This window comes from Leucoraja erinacea, chromosome 24 (assembly GCF_028641065.1).
Source record: "Leucoraja erinacea ecotype New England chromosome 24, Leri_hhj_1, whole genome shotgun sequence".
Taxonomy (NCBI): domain Eukaryota; kingdom Metazoa; phylum Chordata; class Chondrichthyes; order Rajiformes; family Rajidae; genus Leucoraja; species Leucoraja erinaceus.
The window spans coordinates 19529754-19543141 of NC_073400.1; the positions used below are offsets into that span (position 1 = coordinate 19529754).

The 13388-nt window shown below is 47.3% G+C and overlaps 1 protein-coding gene across 1 annotated transcript in view; it reads right to left on the reverse strand.

The window, feature by feature from the left end:
• ndufs2 (NADH:ubiquinone oxidoreductase core subunit S2) overlaps nt 1–13309 on the reverse strand; it is a 28836-nt gene extending 15527 nt beyond the window's left edge. Inside the window, exons 1-2 of the mRNA XM_055654689.1 lie at nt 12963–13309; nt 8744–8850 (exon numbers count right to left, since the gene is read on the reverse strand). Of these exons, the coding sequence (XP_055510664.1) occupies nt 8744–8850; nt 12963–13159 (304 nt within the window). The 5' untranslated portion in view covers nt 13160–13309. The remainder of the gene's footprint in view (nt 1–8743; nt 8851–12962) is intronic.
• Between the last annotated feature and the right edge of the window lie 79 nt (nt 13310–13388).

A 13388-nucleotide genomic window follows, 5' to 3' on the forward strand; every position in this document is an offset into this window, starting at 1 on the left:
AGCAGGCAGTAAAGAAAGCGAATGGTATGTTAGCTTTCATTGCAAAAGGATTTGAGTATAGGAGCAGGGAGGTTCTACTGCAGTTGTACAGGGTCTTGGTGAGACCACACCTGGAGTATTGCGTACAGTTTTGGTCTCCAAATCTGAGGAAGGACATTATTGCCATAGAGGGAGTGCAGAGACGGTTCACCAGACTGATTCCTGGGATGTCAGGACTGTCTTATGAAGAAAGACTGGATAGACTTGGTTTATACTCTCTAGAATTTAGAAGATTGAGAGGGGATCTTATAGAAACTTACAAAATTCTTACGGGGTTGGACAGGCTAGATGCAGGAAGATTGTTCCCGATGTTGGGGAAGTCCAGGACAAGGGGTCACAGCTTAAGGATAAGGGGGAAATCCTTTAAAACCGAGATGAGAAGAACTTTTTTCACACAGAGAGTGGTGAATCTCTGGAACTCTCTGCCACAGAGGGTAGTTGAGGCCAGTTCATTGGCTATATTTAAGAGGGAGTTAGATGTGGCCCTTGTGGCTAAGGGAATCAGGGGGTATGGAGAGAAGGCAGGTACGGGATACTGAGTTGGATGATCAGCCACGATCATATTGAATGGCGGTGCAGGCTCGAAGGGCCAAATGGCCTACTCCTGCACCTAATTTCTATGTTTCTATGTTTCCTGTCGAGCCCTGGAAGGAGTTTGGAGGTTTCAGTGACATCTCCTCTTGTTCTTCTAAACTCCAGAGAGGACAGATTCTTCCCAGTCTGCTTCTTCTCTCCTCCTGGGATAAACCCCCCGTTCCCGGGAATCAATCCGGTGACCCTTTGCTGCAGTCCCTCCCTCACCTGAGGCGGGGAGGCCAGACCTGTCCACAATATTCCAGGTGTGGTCTCCCCTGGGCCCCGGATAATTGGAGCGAGACGTCTCAACTCCTGGACTCAACCCCTCTCGCAGTGAAGGCCCACAGACCGTCCCCCTCCTGACTGCTGCTCTTCCTGCAGGGGAACGTCCAGTGAGTGGTGCCCAGGGGCTTGGCTCCTTCTCCACACCAACAGCATCCATCTCTCACAAAGTAAAAACGACTGTTTTTTTTCCTCTTTCACAGTGTGAGCTGACAATGTTCACATCATGTTGGCCTTCAACCAAGTACTCTGCCTGTGCACATCTCCCTGAAGCTTCCATGGGAAGAACTCAGGGGAAGAGTAGGGGAGGTGGTTGGTATTGCCTTCACCAGGGCAGGGGTTGGAGCAGATTGTTCGGACTGTGGGCTGGTAGCCTCCAGCTGCTGATGGAATTCACCCAAGTATCTTCAAAGAGTAGTCAGTGAAATGGATGATGTACAAGTTCCAATTCTCGAAAATCTATTCAGAAAAGTTTCAGTTGATTCGAAAATAGCAAATGTATTGGCTTTGTGCAAAGAAAAAGAGGAAGCGAGACAGAAAGCAGGAAACTCTAGGCCTGTTAGTTTGACATCAACTGGGAGATGTATGTCCAAAGCTATCATTAGAATCATGCATCTCACTAACTAAAAATATGCAAGGCAGTAAGTATATCTTTGTGAAAGGAAAACCATGCACTTTTTATGCTTGTTCTCAGAAGAACCCGAGCTGTGGATGAAGGGGAAATGGGAGATGTATTTGTAGCATCAGAGTTATAGGCCTTTCTCACGGGGCGGCTTGACGCTAGATGTAACCAGAGTGAAGTGGTCGTGGTGTAGCACGATATCACACGATATAACGGGGGGGGGGGGGGGGGGGGGAGACAAAGAGTTCCCACAGTACTATGCATTTCTGTTATTTGTGCGAGTGACTTGTCCGTCTCCCGAGCTTTCCCGTTAAATCTTGAATGACATTGTAAACTGTCAAGTGTAATTAAATCATCACGTGGCACAAATGATGTCACTTTTTTTTCCCCACACACTATAAATATCCTCCCTTGGTTGAATTGGCTCATTTGGAGACATGCCTGTACTAATGCCGTGACTTTACTGCAGGAAGATGCCACATTACTTAGGAGAGAGGGGGAGAGAGACAGAGAGAGAGGCACAGAGGCAGTGTGATGTACTTCGGTGTGTGACTTGCGGAAAAGAGCGCACATGACCTTGGTCTATCTGTGTGTGGGAGCGAAGAGAGACTAAGCAGAATATATCGGTCTTATTGTGTGTGGGGGGAGAAAGAGAGAGGTGGAGGAGGGGGAGAAAGAGAGAGGTGGGGGAGGGGGAGAGAGAAATGAGGGGAGACGTATATACACGTACAAAGCAGAGCTTTATTGTGTATGTGGGAGACACAGATGGACTGAGCACAGTACCTCGGTCTTACTGTGTGTGGGAGAGGGGGAGAAAGAGACGTACACTCACAGAGGCAGAGTCTCTCAGCCTGTGTGAGAGGGAGGGAGGGAGAGAGAGAGAGGCATACACAAGGTGGATGTGAAATCTCACCTGCCTGTTTCAGTGACAGACACCCGCCGCCAGTAAATGAAGACACCCCCATCTGTCTCCCCCTCCTCTCCCTCGACTCCCCCACCTTTCCCTCCCAACTCCAGTCCCGTCCCGACCCCCTGGGAAACTGAAGGGAGCAACAATCAACTGTTGCCTGCCCGCTGAGTTAAAGAGTTCCCACGGTAGTAAGACCCAAGTTTAAATTTCCAACGTGCGTTTCACAGTAAAGAGTCTTTACTAAAGAGTAAATTTCTTACGGACCATAAAAACGCGGGACCTTTCAGTAAATTCCCTTTTAAAGATTATAGTTATTTTCTTGAATCTCATTAACATAACTCATGAATAAGTTGATGTCCATATGCGGATGCAAATCTTTTTAAATTCAATCCCACAGAAGACCAATTTTTACTCACCTTCTGTCCCCTCTGTCCAGCTTCCTGGTTCACCGTTCGCAGGAGTTCCCACGGTACACGCAAGAGTCAGTACGGATACCGCACTGGCCACTATGTGCATATAATGTTGCAATATTCAACCACAAGTGTACAAGTCACTCTTGGAGAAATTCAAGCTTGTTTGAATTTTCTCCCGAGTCACCAAGTTACACGAGTACCTGCCGTTAGCGCCACGGTGGTCCACGAATGCCATATGGTTATCGCAAGAGGTTCCCACAATGTTCAACTCTGGTTAACTCTTGCGTCAAGTCGCCCCGTGAGAAAGTGGTTTAAAACAGCTTAGAAACAGGCCCTTCGGCCCACCATGTCCAGGCTGATAATCAAATACCGATCTATACTAGTGCCATTTACCAGCACTTAGGTCCACAGCCTTTATTCTTTGGTGATTCAAATGATTGTCTAGATAGCAAAATGTTGGGAGAATCTCTGCCTCCACCACCTTTTCCTAGCGAGTTCCAGATTCCAACCACCCTCCGGGTGAAAAACCTCCAGTGAAATCCCCTCTAAATTTCTTTTTCTCAACTTACGACCTTTAGTTTTTGACACCTCTGCCATGCAGAAACGTCTCTCACAATCCACCTTGTCAGTGGCCCTCATCGTTGTTCAGCCCTCTCTCAGGGTCCCCCACTCAGCCTCTCCAGTGAAAACAAACAGCCTCACCTCGCAACTGAAAGGTTCCATCACAGGCAACATCCCGGTGAATCTGCTCTACACCCTCTTCAGTGCAATCACATCAGCTAGAGAGACAGTGGCCAGAAACAGGCCCTTCAGGCCACCGTTGTTTACGATCCTTCAAGGGCCTGACACACTTGGCGATTTTTTTGGCGACTGCCGGCGTCATTTCAAATTCCAGCGGCGACAAGAAAAATGTTGTGACACTTGAAAAAACACAGCGCGCCGTACGCCATCATGCCGCAGATTTTTCGGCGACCTGATACGTCAGTCAATGACGCCGGCAGTCGCCGAAAAAAATCGCAAAGACGGACAGGCCCTTTAGACTAATCATACATTAATTGGCATTCCTATCCACTCACTCCCAGATTCTATTACACACCTGGGTAAAAACATAGAAAATAGATGCAGGAGTAAGCCATTCGGCTCTTCGAGCGAGTACTGCTAATCATTATGATCATGACTGATCATCCAAAATCAGTATCCTGATCTGGCTCCCCCCCCCCCCATATCCCTCGATTCCTTTAGCCCCAAGAGCTAAATCTAACTCTCTCTCTCTCTAAATCATTGAGTGTATTGGCCTCCACTGCCTTCTGTGGCAGAGAATTCCACAGATTCACAACTATCTGGGTGAAAAGGTTTTTCCTCATCTCAGTCCTAAATGGTCTACCCCTTATTCTTAAACTGTGACCCCTGGTTCTGGACCCCCGCCCCAACATCAGGAACATTTGTTCATGTCCAATCACTTAAGAATTTTATATGTTGCTATGAGATCCCCTCTCATCTAAATTCCAGCGAATACAAGCCCAGTCGACCCATTATTTCATCATATGTCAGTCCCGCCATCCCGGGAATTAACCTTGTGAACCTATGCTGCACTCCCTCAATAGCAATAATGTCCTTTCTCAAATTAGGAGACCAAAATTGCACACAATACTCCAGGTGCAGTCTCACCAGGGCCCTGTGAGGCTGCAGTAGGACCTCTTTGCTCCTAAACTCAAATCCTCCCGCAATGAAGGCCAACATGCCATTAGCTTTCTTCACTGCCTGCTGTACCTGCATGCTTGACGTGACTGATGTACAAGCACACCCAAGCCTCCTTGCACCTTCCCTTCTCTGAATCTGACACCATTCCGATAATAATCTGCCTTCCTGTTCTTGCCACTAAAGTAGATAACCTCACATTTATCCACATTACACTGCATCTGTCATGCTTCTGCTAACTCACCCATCCTATCCAAGTCACCCTGCAACCTCACAGCATCCTCCTCGCAGCTCACACTGCCACCCAGCTTTGTGTCATCCGCAAACCTAGAGATGTTACATTTAATTCCCTCGTCTAAATCATTATAAACAACTGGGGTTCCAGCACTGAGCCTAGCGGCACCCCACTGGTCACTGCCTGCCATTCTGAAAAGTTAATTCCTACTCTTTGCCTCCTATCTGCCAACCAGTCCTCTATTCACATCAATACCCTACCCCCATACCATGTGCTCTAATTTTGCACACTAATCTCCTGTGTGGGACCTTGTCAAAGGCTTTTTGAAAGTCCAGATACACCACATCCACTGACTCCCTTATCCATTTTACTTGTTACATCCTCAAAAAATTCCAAAAGATTAGTCAAGCATGATAGCCTCTTCATAAATCCATGCTGACTTTGACCGACTCCCATCGCTGCTTTCCAAATGCGCTGCTATAACATCTTCAATAGTCGACTCCAGCATCTTCCCCACTACCGATGTATGGCTAACTGATCTATAATTCCCTATTTTTTCTCTCCCTCCTCCCTTAAAAAGTAGAGTTACATTAGCTACCCTCCAGTCCACAGGAACTGATCCAGTCTATAGAACATCGGAAAATGATCACCAATGAATCCATAATTTCTAGGGCCACCTCCTTGAGTACTCTGGGATGCAGACCATCAGGCCCTGGGGATGTATCTGCCTTCAGTCCTAACAGTTTACCCAACACCATTTTCCGACTAATGTGGATTCCTTTCAGTTCCTCCCTCCCACTAGATCCTCAGTCCTCTAGTATTTCTGGGAGATTGTTTGTGTCTTCTTTAGTAAACCCTGCATGTTTAGTTCCCAGCCTTGGTCACCCTGGAGTCGTGTTTCCGTAATTCCAACTAGATCATATCCCTTAAAAACTGACTGCGCATTCAATTCATCCACCTTATTTCGAATGCTCCTCTCATTAAGGCACAAAGCTTTCAGGTTAGTTGTTCTTATCTCCCTTCTACCTTTTGCTTCTGTCCTCCTTTTATGGCCCTCTGTCTCCTTGCATTTGGTCCCACCCCCCTGCCCGTTAGTTTAAACGCAACCTTTCCGACACTCTCTTTCCCGTTAGCTGCATGGAATCAGCTAACGTAACTTACGTAAGAATGCTGTTCATCGATTACAGCTCAGCATTCAACACCATTATTCCATCAAAACTGATCACCAAACTCGGTAACCTGGGCATCGACCCCTCCCTCTGCAACTGGATACTGGACTTTCTAACCAACAGACCCCAGTCTGTGAGGTCAGACAAGCACACCTCTTCAACCCTCACCCTGAACACCGGCGTTCCTCAGGGCTGTGTGCTGAGCCCCCTCCTCTACTCCCTCTTCACCTATGACTGCACACCTGTACATGGTACTAACACCATCATCAAGTATGCAGATGATACAACGGTGATTGGCCTCATCAGCAACAACGATGAGCTGGCCTACAGGGAGGAGGTCCAGCACTTAGCAGCATGGTGCGCTGACAACAACCTGGCCCTTAACTCCAAGAAGACCAAGGAGCTCATTGTAGACTTCAGGAAGTCCAGAGGCGGCACGCACACCCCCATCCACATTAACGGGACGGAGGTGGAACGTGTTTCTAGCTTCAGGTTCCTGGGAGTCAACATCTCCGATGACCTCTCTTGGACCCACAATACCTCTACTCTGATCAAAAAGGCTCATCAGCGTCTCTTCTTCCTGAGGAGACTGAGTCAGGTCCATCTGTCTCCTCAGATCCTGGTGAACTTCTACCGCTGGTTCACCATCGAGAGCAAAATGTTTACCAACTGCATCACAGTATGGTATGGCAACTGCTCTGTCTCCGAAACGGAAGGCATTGCAGAGGGTGGTGAAAATTGCCCAACGCATCCGCTGAGTTCCACGCTCCCCTCCATTGAGTCTGTCCAAAGCAAGCGCTGTCTGCGGAGGGCGCTCAGCATCGCCAGAATTGCTCTCACCCCCAACCATGGACTGTTTACCCCTCCTACCATCCGGGAGGCGCTACAGGTCTCTCCGTCGCCGAACCAGCAGGTCCAGGACCCGCTTCTCCCCGGCCGCTGCCACTCTACTCAACAACGTACCTCGGTGACTGCCAATCACCACCCCCCCCCCCCCCCCCCCCCCCCCCCCACCCCCCCCCCCCCCCCCCCCCCCCCCCCCCCCCCGGACACTTATTATTTTTTATTCAAATCGTTTGCTTTTTCGCTCTTCAAGGGAGATGCTAAATGCATTTCGTTGTCTCTGTACTGTACACTGACAATGAAAATTAAAATTTAATCGGAATCGGAATCGCTTCCACGTTGTTGACTCCACCCCCCTACTTTTTAGTTTAAACCCACTCGTGTAGCACTAGCAAACCTGCCTGTCTGAATGTCAGTCCCCTTCCAATTAAGGTGCATCCCGTCCCTTTTTTACAGGTCACCCCTGCCCCAGAAGAGATGCCAGTGATCTGGAAATCCAAATCCCTGCCCCAACTCCTCAGCCACACGTTCAGATCCCCCATCTCCCTGTCCCTACCCTCACTAGCACAGGGTACTGGAAGCAACCCAGATATAACCACCCTAGAAGTGCTGCTTTTCAGTTCAGATTGGAAGAGCCTCTTGCGGCTAATTTGTATGTTTGCAGGCATCTCTTCATGGTCCACACTGCCACCTAGATTTGAACTATCAGCTATTGCACTGGATCCTCTTAGTCCAGGCCAGTATGTTACCCCCAACACTGCATGTTCAAGTTTGTGAAATAATCTTGTACGGCACATTACTGGGCTTTGAAAGCCCACATACACCACATCAATTGGTCTGCCTTCTCTTAGTCTGCAGAGTAAAACTTCAAAAGATTTTATCTCCAAAACCCACATTGACTTTGCAGAGTCCAATGATTATCTTCAACAGAGACACGAGGAACTGCAGCTGCTGGTTTACAAAAAAAAAAATGTTGGAGTAGCACAGGCAGCATCTCCATCTTCAGCAGTCTGTAGAAACGTCACCTATTAATGTTCCCCAAAAATGCTACCTGACCCGCTGAGATAACCCAGCATTTTGTGTCTTTGTACAGTATTGTTCCCACTTCATTAGTAATATTCCACAATTTACCTGCTCCTGGTGACAGGTTAATAGGTTCAGTCTCCTCTCTCCTACGTTCCCTAGAGGAGTTACATATTCTACCTGTGGAAGCTAGTCCAGAATCTAAGAAATTCTGGAAGATGACAAAAATGTCTACCATTTAAAATCCAGGCATGGAGGTCGCTGGGTCCAGAGGATTTATCATCTTTCCTTCGAATAATTCCCTCCAACACTATTTCTTAAATCGCTATTCTAATTATTTGAACAAGTTCCCTCCACCTGCAGTTTACCCCGAAGATAGACGCAAAATGGAGTAATTCAGCGGGACAGGCAGTGTCTCTGGAGAAAAGGAATGGGTGACATTTTGGGTCGAGACACTTTTTCAGTCTGAAAAACCTGATAACATACTTTGCACCTATTAGCCATCTTCGAGACCTTACCCTCTGCAACCTCCTTGCTGTCTTTAATAAAATCAGTTAATTATGGACGAACAAGATCCTTGGGACAGTCCACTGCTTATATCCTTCCAGCCTGAAAAGACCCATATATTCTGATTCTCTGCCTTCCATGTAATCCATGTTTAACACACTTCCATTTTACACTTGCCTTGTGCACCAGCCTTTTATGTGCAGTTTTTCAAGCGCTTTCTTGAAATCCACATACACTCCATCCAGAAGCTCCCCTGAATTGTCTCAACATATTACAATGATCACCACTGGCCTACCCTACTGCACAAAGATGGTAATTATCCAGATAATACCGAGTTGTTTAACCTATAATCCAGTCTCATTCACAATGATGACCACCCACCCCATTAATAGCCACTCCTCCCTTCCTGGGATGAGCAGCGCTTACCGTTCCAAGGAGGGGGTTTCCATTTTGCCGTGATCTCTGTGGGATACATGACAGCACCCGCGTACTGCTCCATCCAGGCCGGGTCCGGCTGCCATTGCTTGGCACCCCTAGAGAGTGGCAGAAAACGAGAGATAAAAGACAGTAGTTCACACCCCAACTCAGTTGCCGCCATACATCCTTTCCCATCCAGATGATCCTCAGCCACCCCCCCCCCCCCCCCCCCCCCCCAAATATCCCAATCCATCCTGGTAACCCCTTTCTGGGCCCTACACAACCATCATGGTAACTTCCAACCCTAAGCTGGCCCCTACAAACATCCCTCCCCAAATGAGTAACCCCATCCAGCCTCAACAAACACACCTTCTTAACACATCAGCCCCAACAAACACCTCTCCGTCTCTGTTAGCCCCTTTGTGCACCACACCTCTCCCGGCCTATACAAAACCTTCCTGTTACTACACCCATCCCTCTCTCTGTAAACACTAAAGCCACTCCACCCCTCTCTACCTTTGTAACCCCCCTCAAAGTTCCTACACCCCTTTCAACCTCTAGCATCCTGAAGACCTCAAAACCCCACCTCAATGAATGTAATCCCCTAACCCCTCCCCCTCTATAACCTCTAGTCTCTTCACTAGAACCTATCTGGAACCGATACCAAGTCCCTATTTGTGAACCCCTCTCCAGACTCTACACCCCTCGCTATCTCTGTAACGCTCTCTAGCCCGTACACCCCTTTCTATTTCTGTAAAATCCTGCATGCCCCTACATCCCTCTCAATCATTATCAACCATCTAACTACTACACCACTCCCCATCTGCAACACCTTCCAGCCGCAACTCCCCTATCAATCCCTGTAACCTACTCCAGCCCAAAATACGATTTCTATCTTTGCAAGCCCATTTCAGTCCCTACACATCTTTGTAACCCCCTCATAGTTTAGTTTATTATTGTCATGTATAACAAGGCAGTGTGAAGCTTTTCCAGTCAATGAAAATACAAATATAAGTTAAAGGTTATATCATTTAGTGCATGATAAAATCCGATTAAAGGTATCAAATGAGGCTGATGGGAGGTCAGGACTGCACCCAAACTGGTGAGAGGTCAGTTCAGTTGCCCGATAGCTGCAGCACTGTGGCAATACAACCATCCACCTCCTTCGATAAACTCCTCTGGCCAAAACACTCCAACGAACCCACTTCAGAGCCTAAATCTATCCCTATCTCTATAATCCTCTCCAGCTTCTTCACCCCTTCTCACTACTGCACCCTCCCAATCACCGTAGCCCTCCAGATCCTGCTGGCGTCCGTCTCTGTAACCCTCTTAGCTCCCACAGAACTCTTTAGCCCCCTCTAGATGATACACCCCTTAAGAGACAAAATCTCTATTATTCTAACCCCCCATATCCAGTGCCAACATGTCGGTAATCCCCTCCAGCGCAAACACCCATCCCCATCTATTAACCTCTATAGTGCCTACACCTTCCCATCTTAATAACCCCCCTCCCCCTCTCAGACTCCAGTTATCTACCTCCAAGAACCTACACTCGATATACTGTTACCCTGTGCAGTGTCCAGACCTTTCCCAATCTCTGTAACCCTATCCAGCCCCTATATCCTTCATAGAATAGAGAACAATACAGCAATGGAAGAGACACTCCAGTCCACATTGTCTATGGCAAATATCATGTCAAATTAAGCCAATCTGCTCTGACTGTACATGATCAACAGCCCTAACATGAGCTTGTTTAAAAGCCTCTTAAATGTCACTTTCATATCTGCAACCACTACCACCCCAGGCAGCAGACATATCCTTTAAACTTTGCCCCTCTCACCTTAAAACCATGCAATTTAGTATTTGACATTTCCACCCAGGGAAAAGGATTCTGAATGCCTCACCCAACTCACGTCTCTCAGAATGTTATATTCTATCAGATTTCCCCTCAAACACCAATGCTCCAGAGAAAACATCCAATCATGTCCACTTCTCCTTAGAGTTTTATACCCTCTAATCCAGGCAGCATTTTGGTAAATCTCCTCAGCACCTTTTCCAAAACCTCCACGCCTTCCCTATAACGAGGTGACCAGAACTGCACAAAACATTCCAAATGCTGCCAAACCAAAGTTCTATAAATCTGCACATGACTTCATGGCTGTTATCCTCAATACCGTGACCATTGAAGGCAAGCATACCATACACCTTTTTATCACCTTACCTGTTGCCACTTTCATGGAGCTATGCATGGACAGCAGGATATCCTCCATACATTAATGCTGTTAAGTGCCTTACTCTATGCTTGCCCCATGTATTTAATCTTCCAAAGTGCAACACCAGACACTTGCTCAGATTAATTTCAACCTGCCAGTTGTACGTCTATTTCTGTAACTGAAATATGTAGCAAGAGTCCTCACCATCGCCACGATCTATCCTTGTATACACTACCTTTGTATACTTTGACAGCCCTTCTAACTATTCACTAACTCCAGCAATTGTGGTGTTGTATGCAAATTTACGAACAAACCCATCTGAATTTACGCCCAAGTCATTTATATATAGCACAAACTCCACTGATCACAATGGCAGAACGACACCCTTCCACCATAATCCTGTCTTTTGTGAGTAAACCAGTTCTGAATCCAAATGGCCTAGTCATTGCAAATACCATGGATCTTAATCTTCCTTACCATCCTACTATGAGGGACTTACCAAAATCCATATAGAGAACATCCACTGCTGAATACTCAATAATCACCTTTGTCACCTCAAAAAAACTCAAATCAAATTGGTAGGTCACGACCTGCTATTGACAAAGCCATACACAGCCTGCTCCAAATTGGCTCATTTGCTTCCAAATACAAGTAAATCACACCTCATTCCTCCCCTATAGCTTACCGACCAGTAACATTAGGCTCACAGGCCTGTAGTTTCCTGGATTATCTCTATTTTTCTTCTTAAACAAAGGAACATTGGCTAATCTCCAGTCCTTCAGGACCTCACGTGTGGTTACAGAGGATAGAAGGGTCTTTATCAAGGTCCATGCAATCTCCTCACTTAATAAGAATGGATAGACCCAATCAGGCCCTGGGGTTTATCCACTTCAATTTTCTGCAAATGCTCCAAAACCATCTCCTTCTTGATCTCAAACTACTCAGTATATTTGTATTCACTTACACTCAATGTCCTCTATATCTTTGTCCTTGATGAACAGATTCACTCATTTAGTACCTCCCCAACATCCTCTAAGCATTAATTCAAAGCATAAATCCTCTCCATTACACTAGAGCAATTCCACCTTCTCTTTGTTTAAGAAGGAACTGCAGATGCTGGAGAATCGAAGGTTACACAAAAAAGCTGGAGAAACTCAGCGGGTGCAGCAGCATCTATGGAGCGAAGGAAATAGGCAACGTTTCGGGCCGAAACCCTTCTTCAGTCTTTGGTTCCCCTCTTGTTTTTAATATACTTCCGAGAAATCTTGGGATTTTCTTTAATCGGACTCGCCAACGACATTTCATGTCCCCATTTGGTCCTTCCAGTTGCCCACTTGAGTTAGTTCGTTCTTGCTTTATATAATTCACCTTTCGGAACTTTACATACTCTTTCTGTTGCTTTTTGACCAAATTCACAACTCCTGGTCATCTAAAGTCCCTGCACCTTGTCACCCTCATCCTTCCTCCTTGCTGGAATGTGCCAGTCCTGAACTCTGATTAACTGCCTTTTAAACAACTCCCATGTCAGATACAGACATACCCAACTGCTCCCAATTTAGTCACTGCAGTTCCTGCCCAATAATGTTGTAAATTGCTTTACCCCAATTTAGTACCTGTCCAAGGTCCAGTTATCCTTATTCAAAATAATCATTTCAAAAACTTATGGAGCTGTTCCAAAATGTTCTTCCACTGAAACACCAGTCACTTGGCCAGGCTCTGCTCCAGTATAAGGTCCAGTATGTTTCCAACCCTACCTTTGTCATCTCCTCCAGCCCTTCACCCTTCCCCATCAGTTACCCTTCCAGTCCATCACCCCTCCCCATCAGTTACCCTTCCAGTCCGTCACCCCTCCCCAACTGCTGCCCCTCCAGCCCATCACTCCTCTCCTTACTCCCTCCGGCCATGCACCTCTTTGACTGACCCCTGACCATTCCATCCTTGTTTGCCCAAACGGCACACTGATCCCACCCGTCCTCAGTTGATCAGTTCATCGCGAACCGGTGCATTGGCCTGACCTGTTGGGAACCACCGCCGGGAAGAAGGGCCTCACGATCTGGCAGCGCCGGAGCAGCAGCCGCACCGCCGTTCCCACCATGGCTCTGCGACCTTCACCGCGCAGCGGATGTTCTTCCAACGTCATATCCGCCCTCCGCCTTGCGGGGCAAAGGGGTAAACAAGCCCCACTGAACCGACAGGGCCAGCCGATCACCATTATAGTGACGTTCCAACAAACCGGGCGGAGGGGCTAATATCCCGTTGGTTGCCATTATAGTCAAATATCTTAGAGCGAAAGATCTTTGATTATAGTCATGGCCGTAATGTGTGGCCGCACGCCCACCAATGTGTGGATACTCGCCACCATCTTGCTGGGGGGGGGGGCAATGCGCACGCAACCAACAACGAGGGGGCGCTTTCATTGCCATGTTCAAAGTGAATGTCGC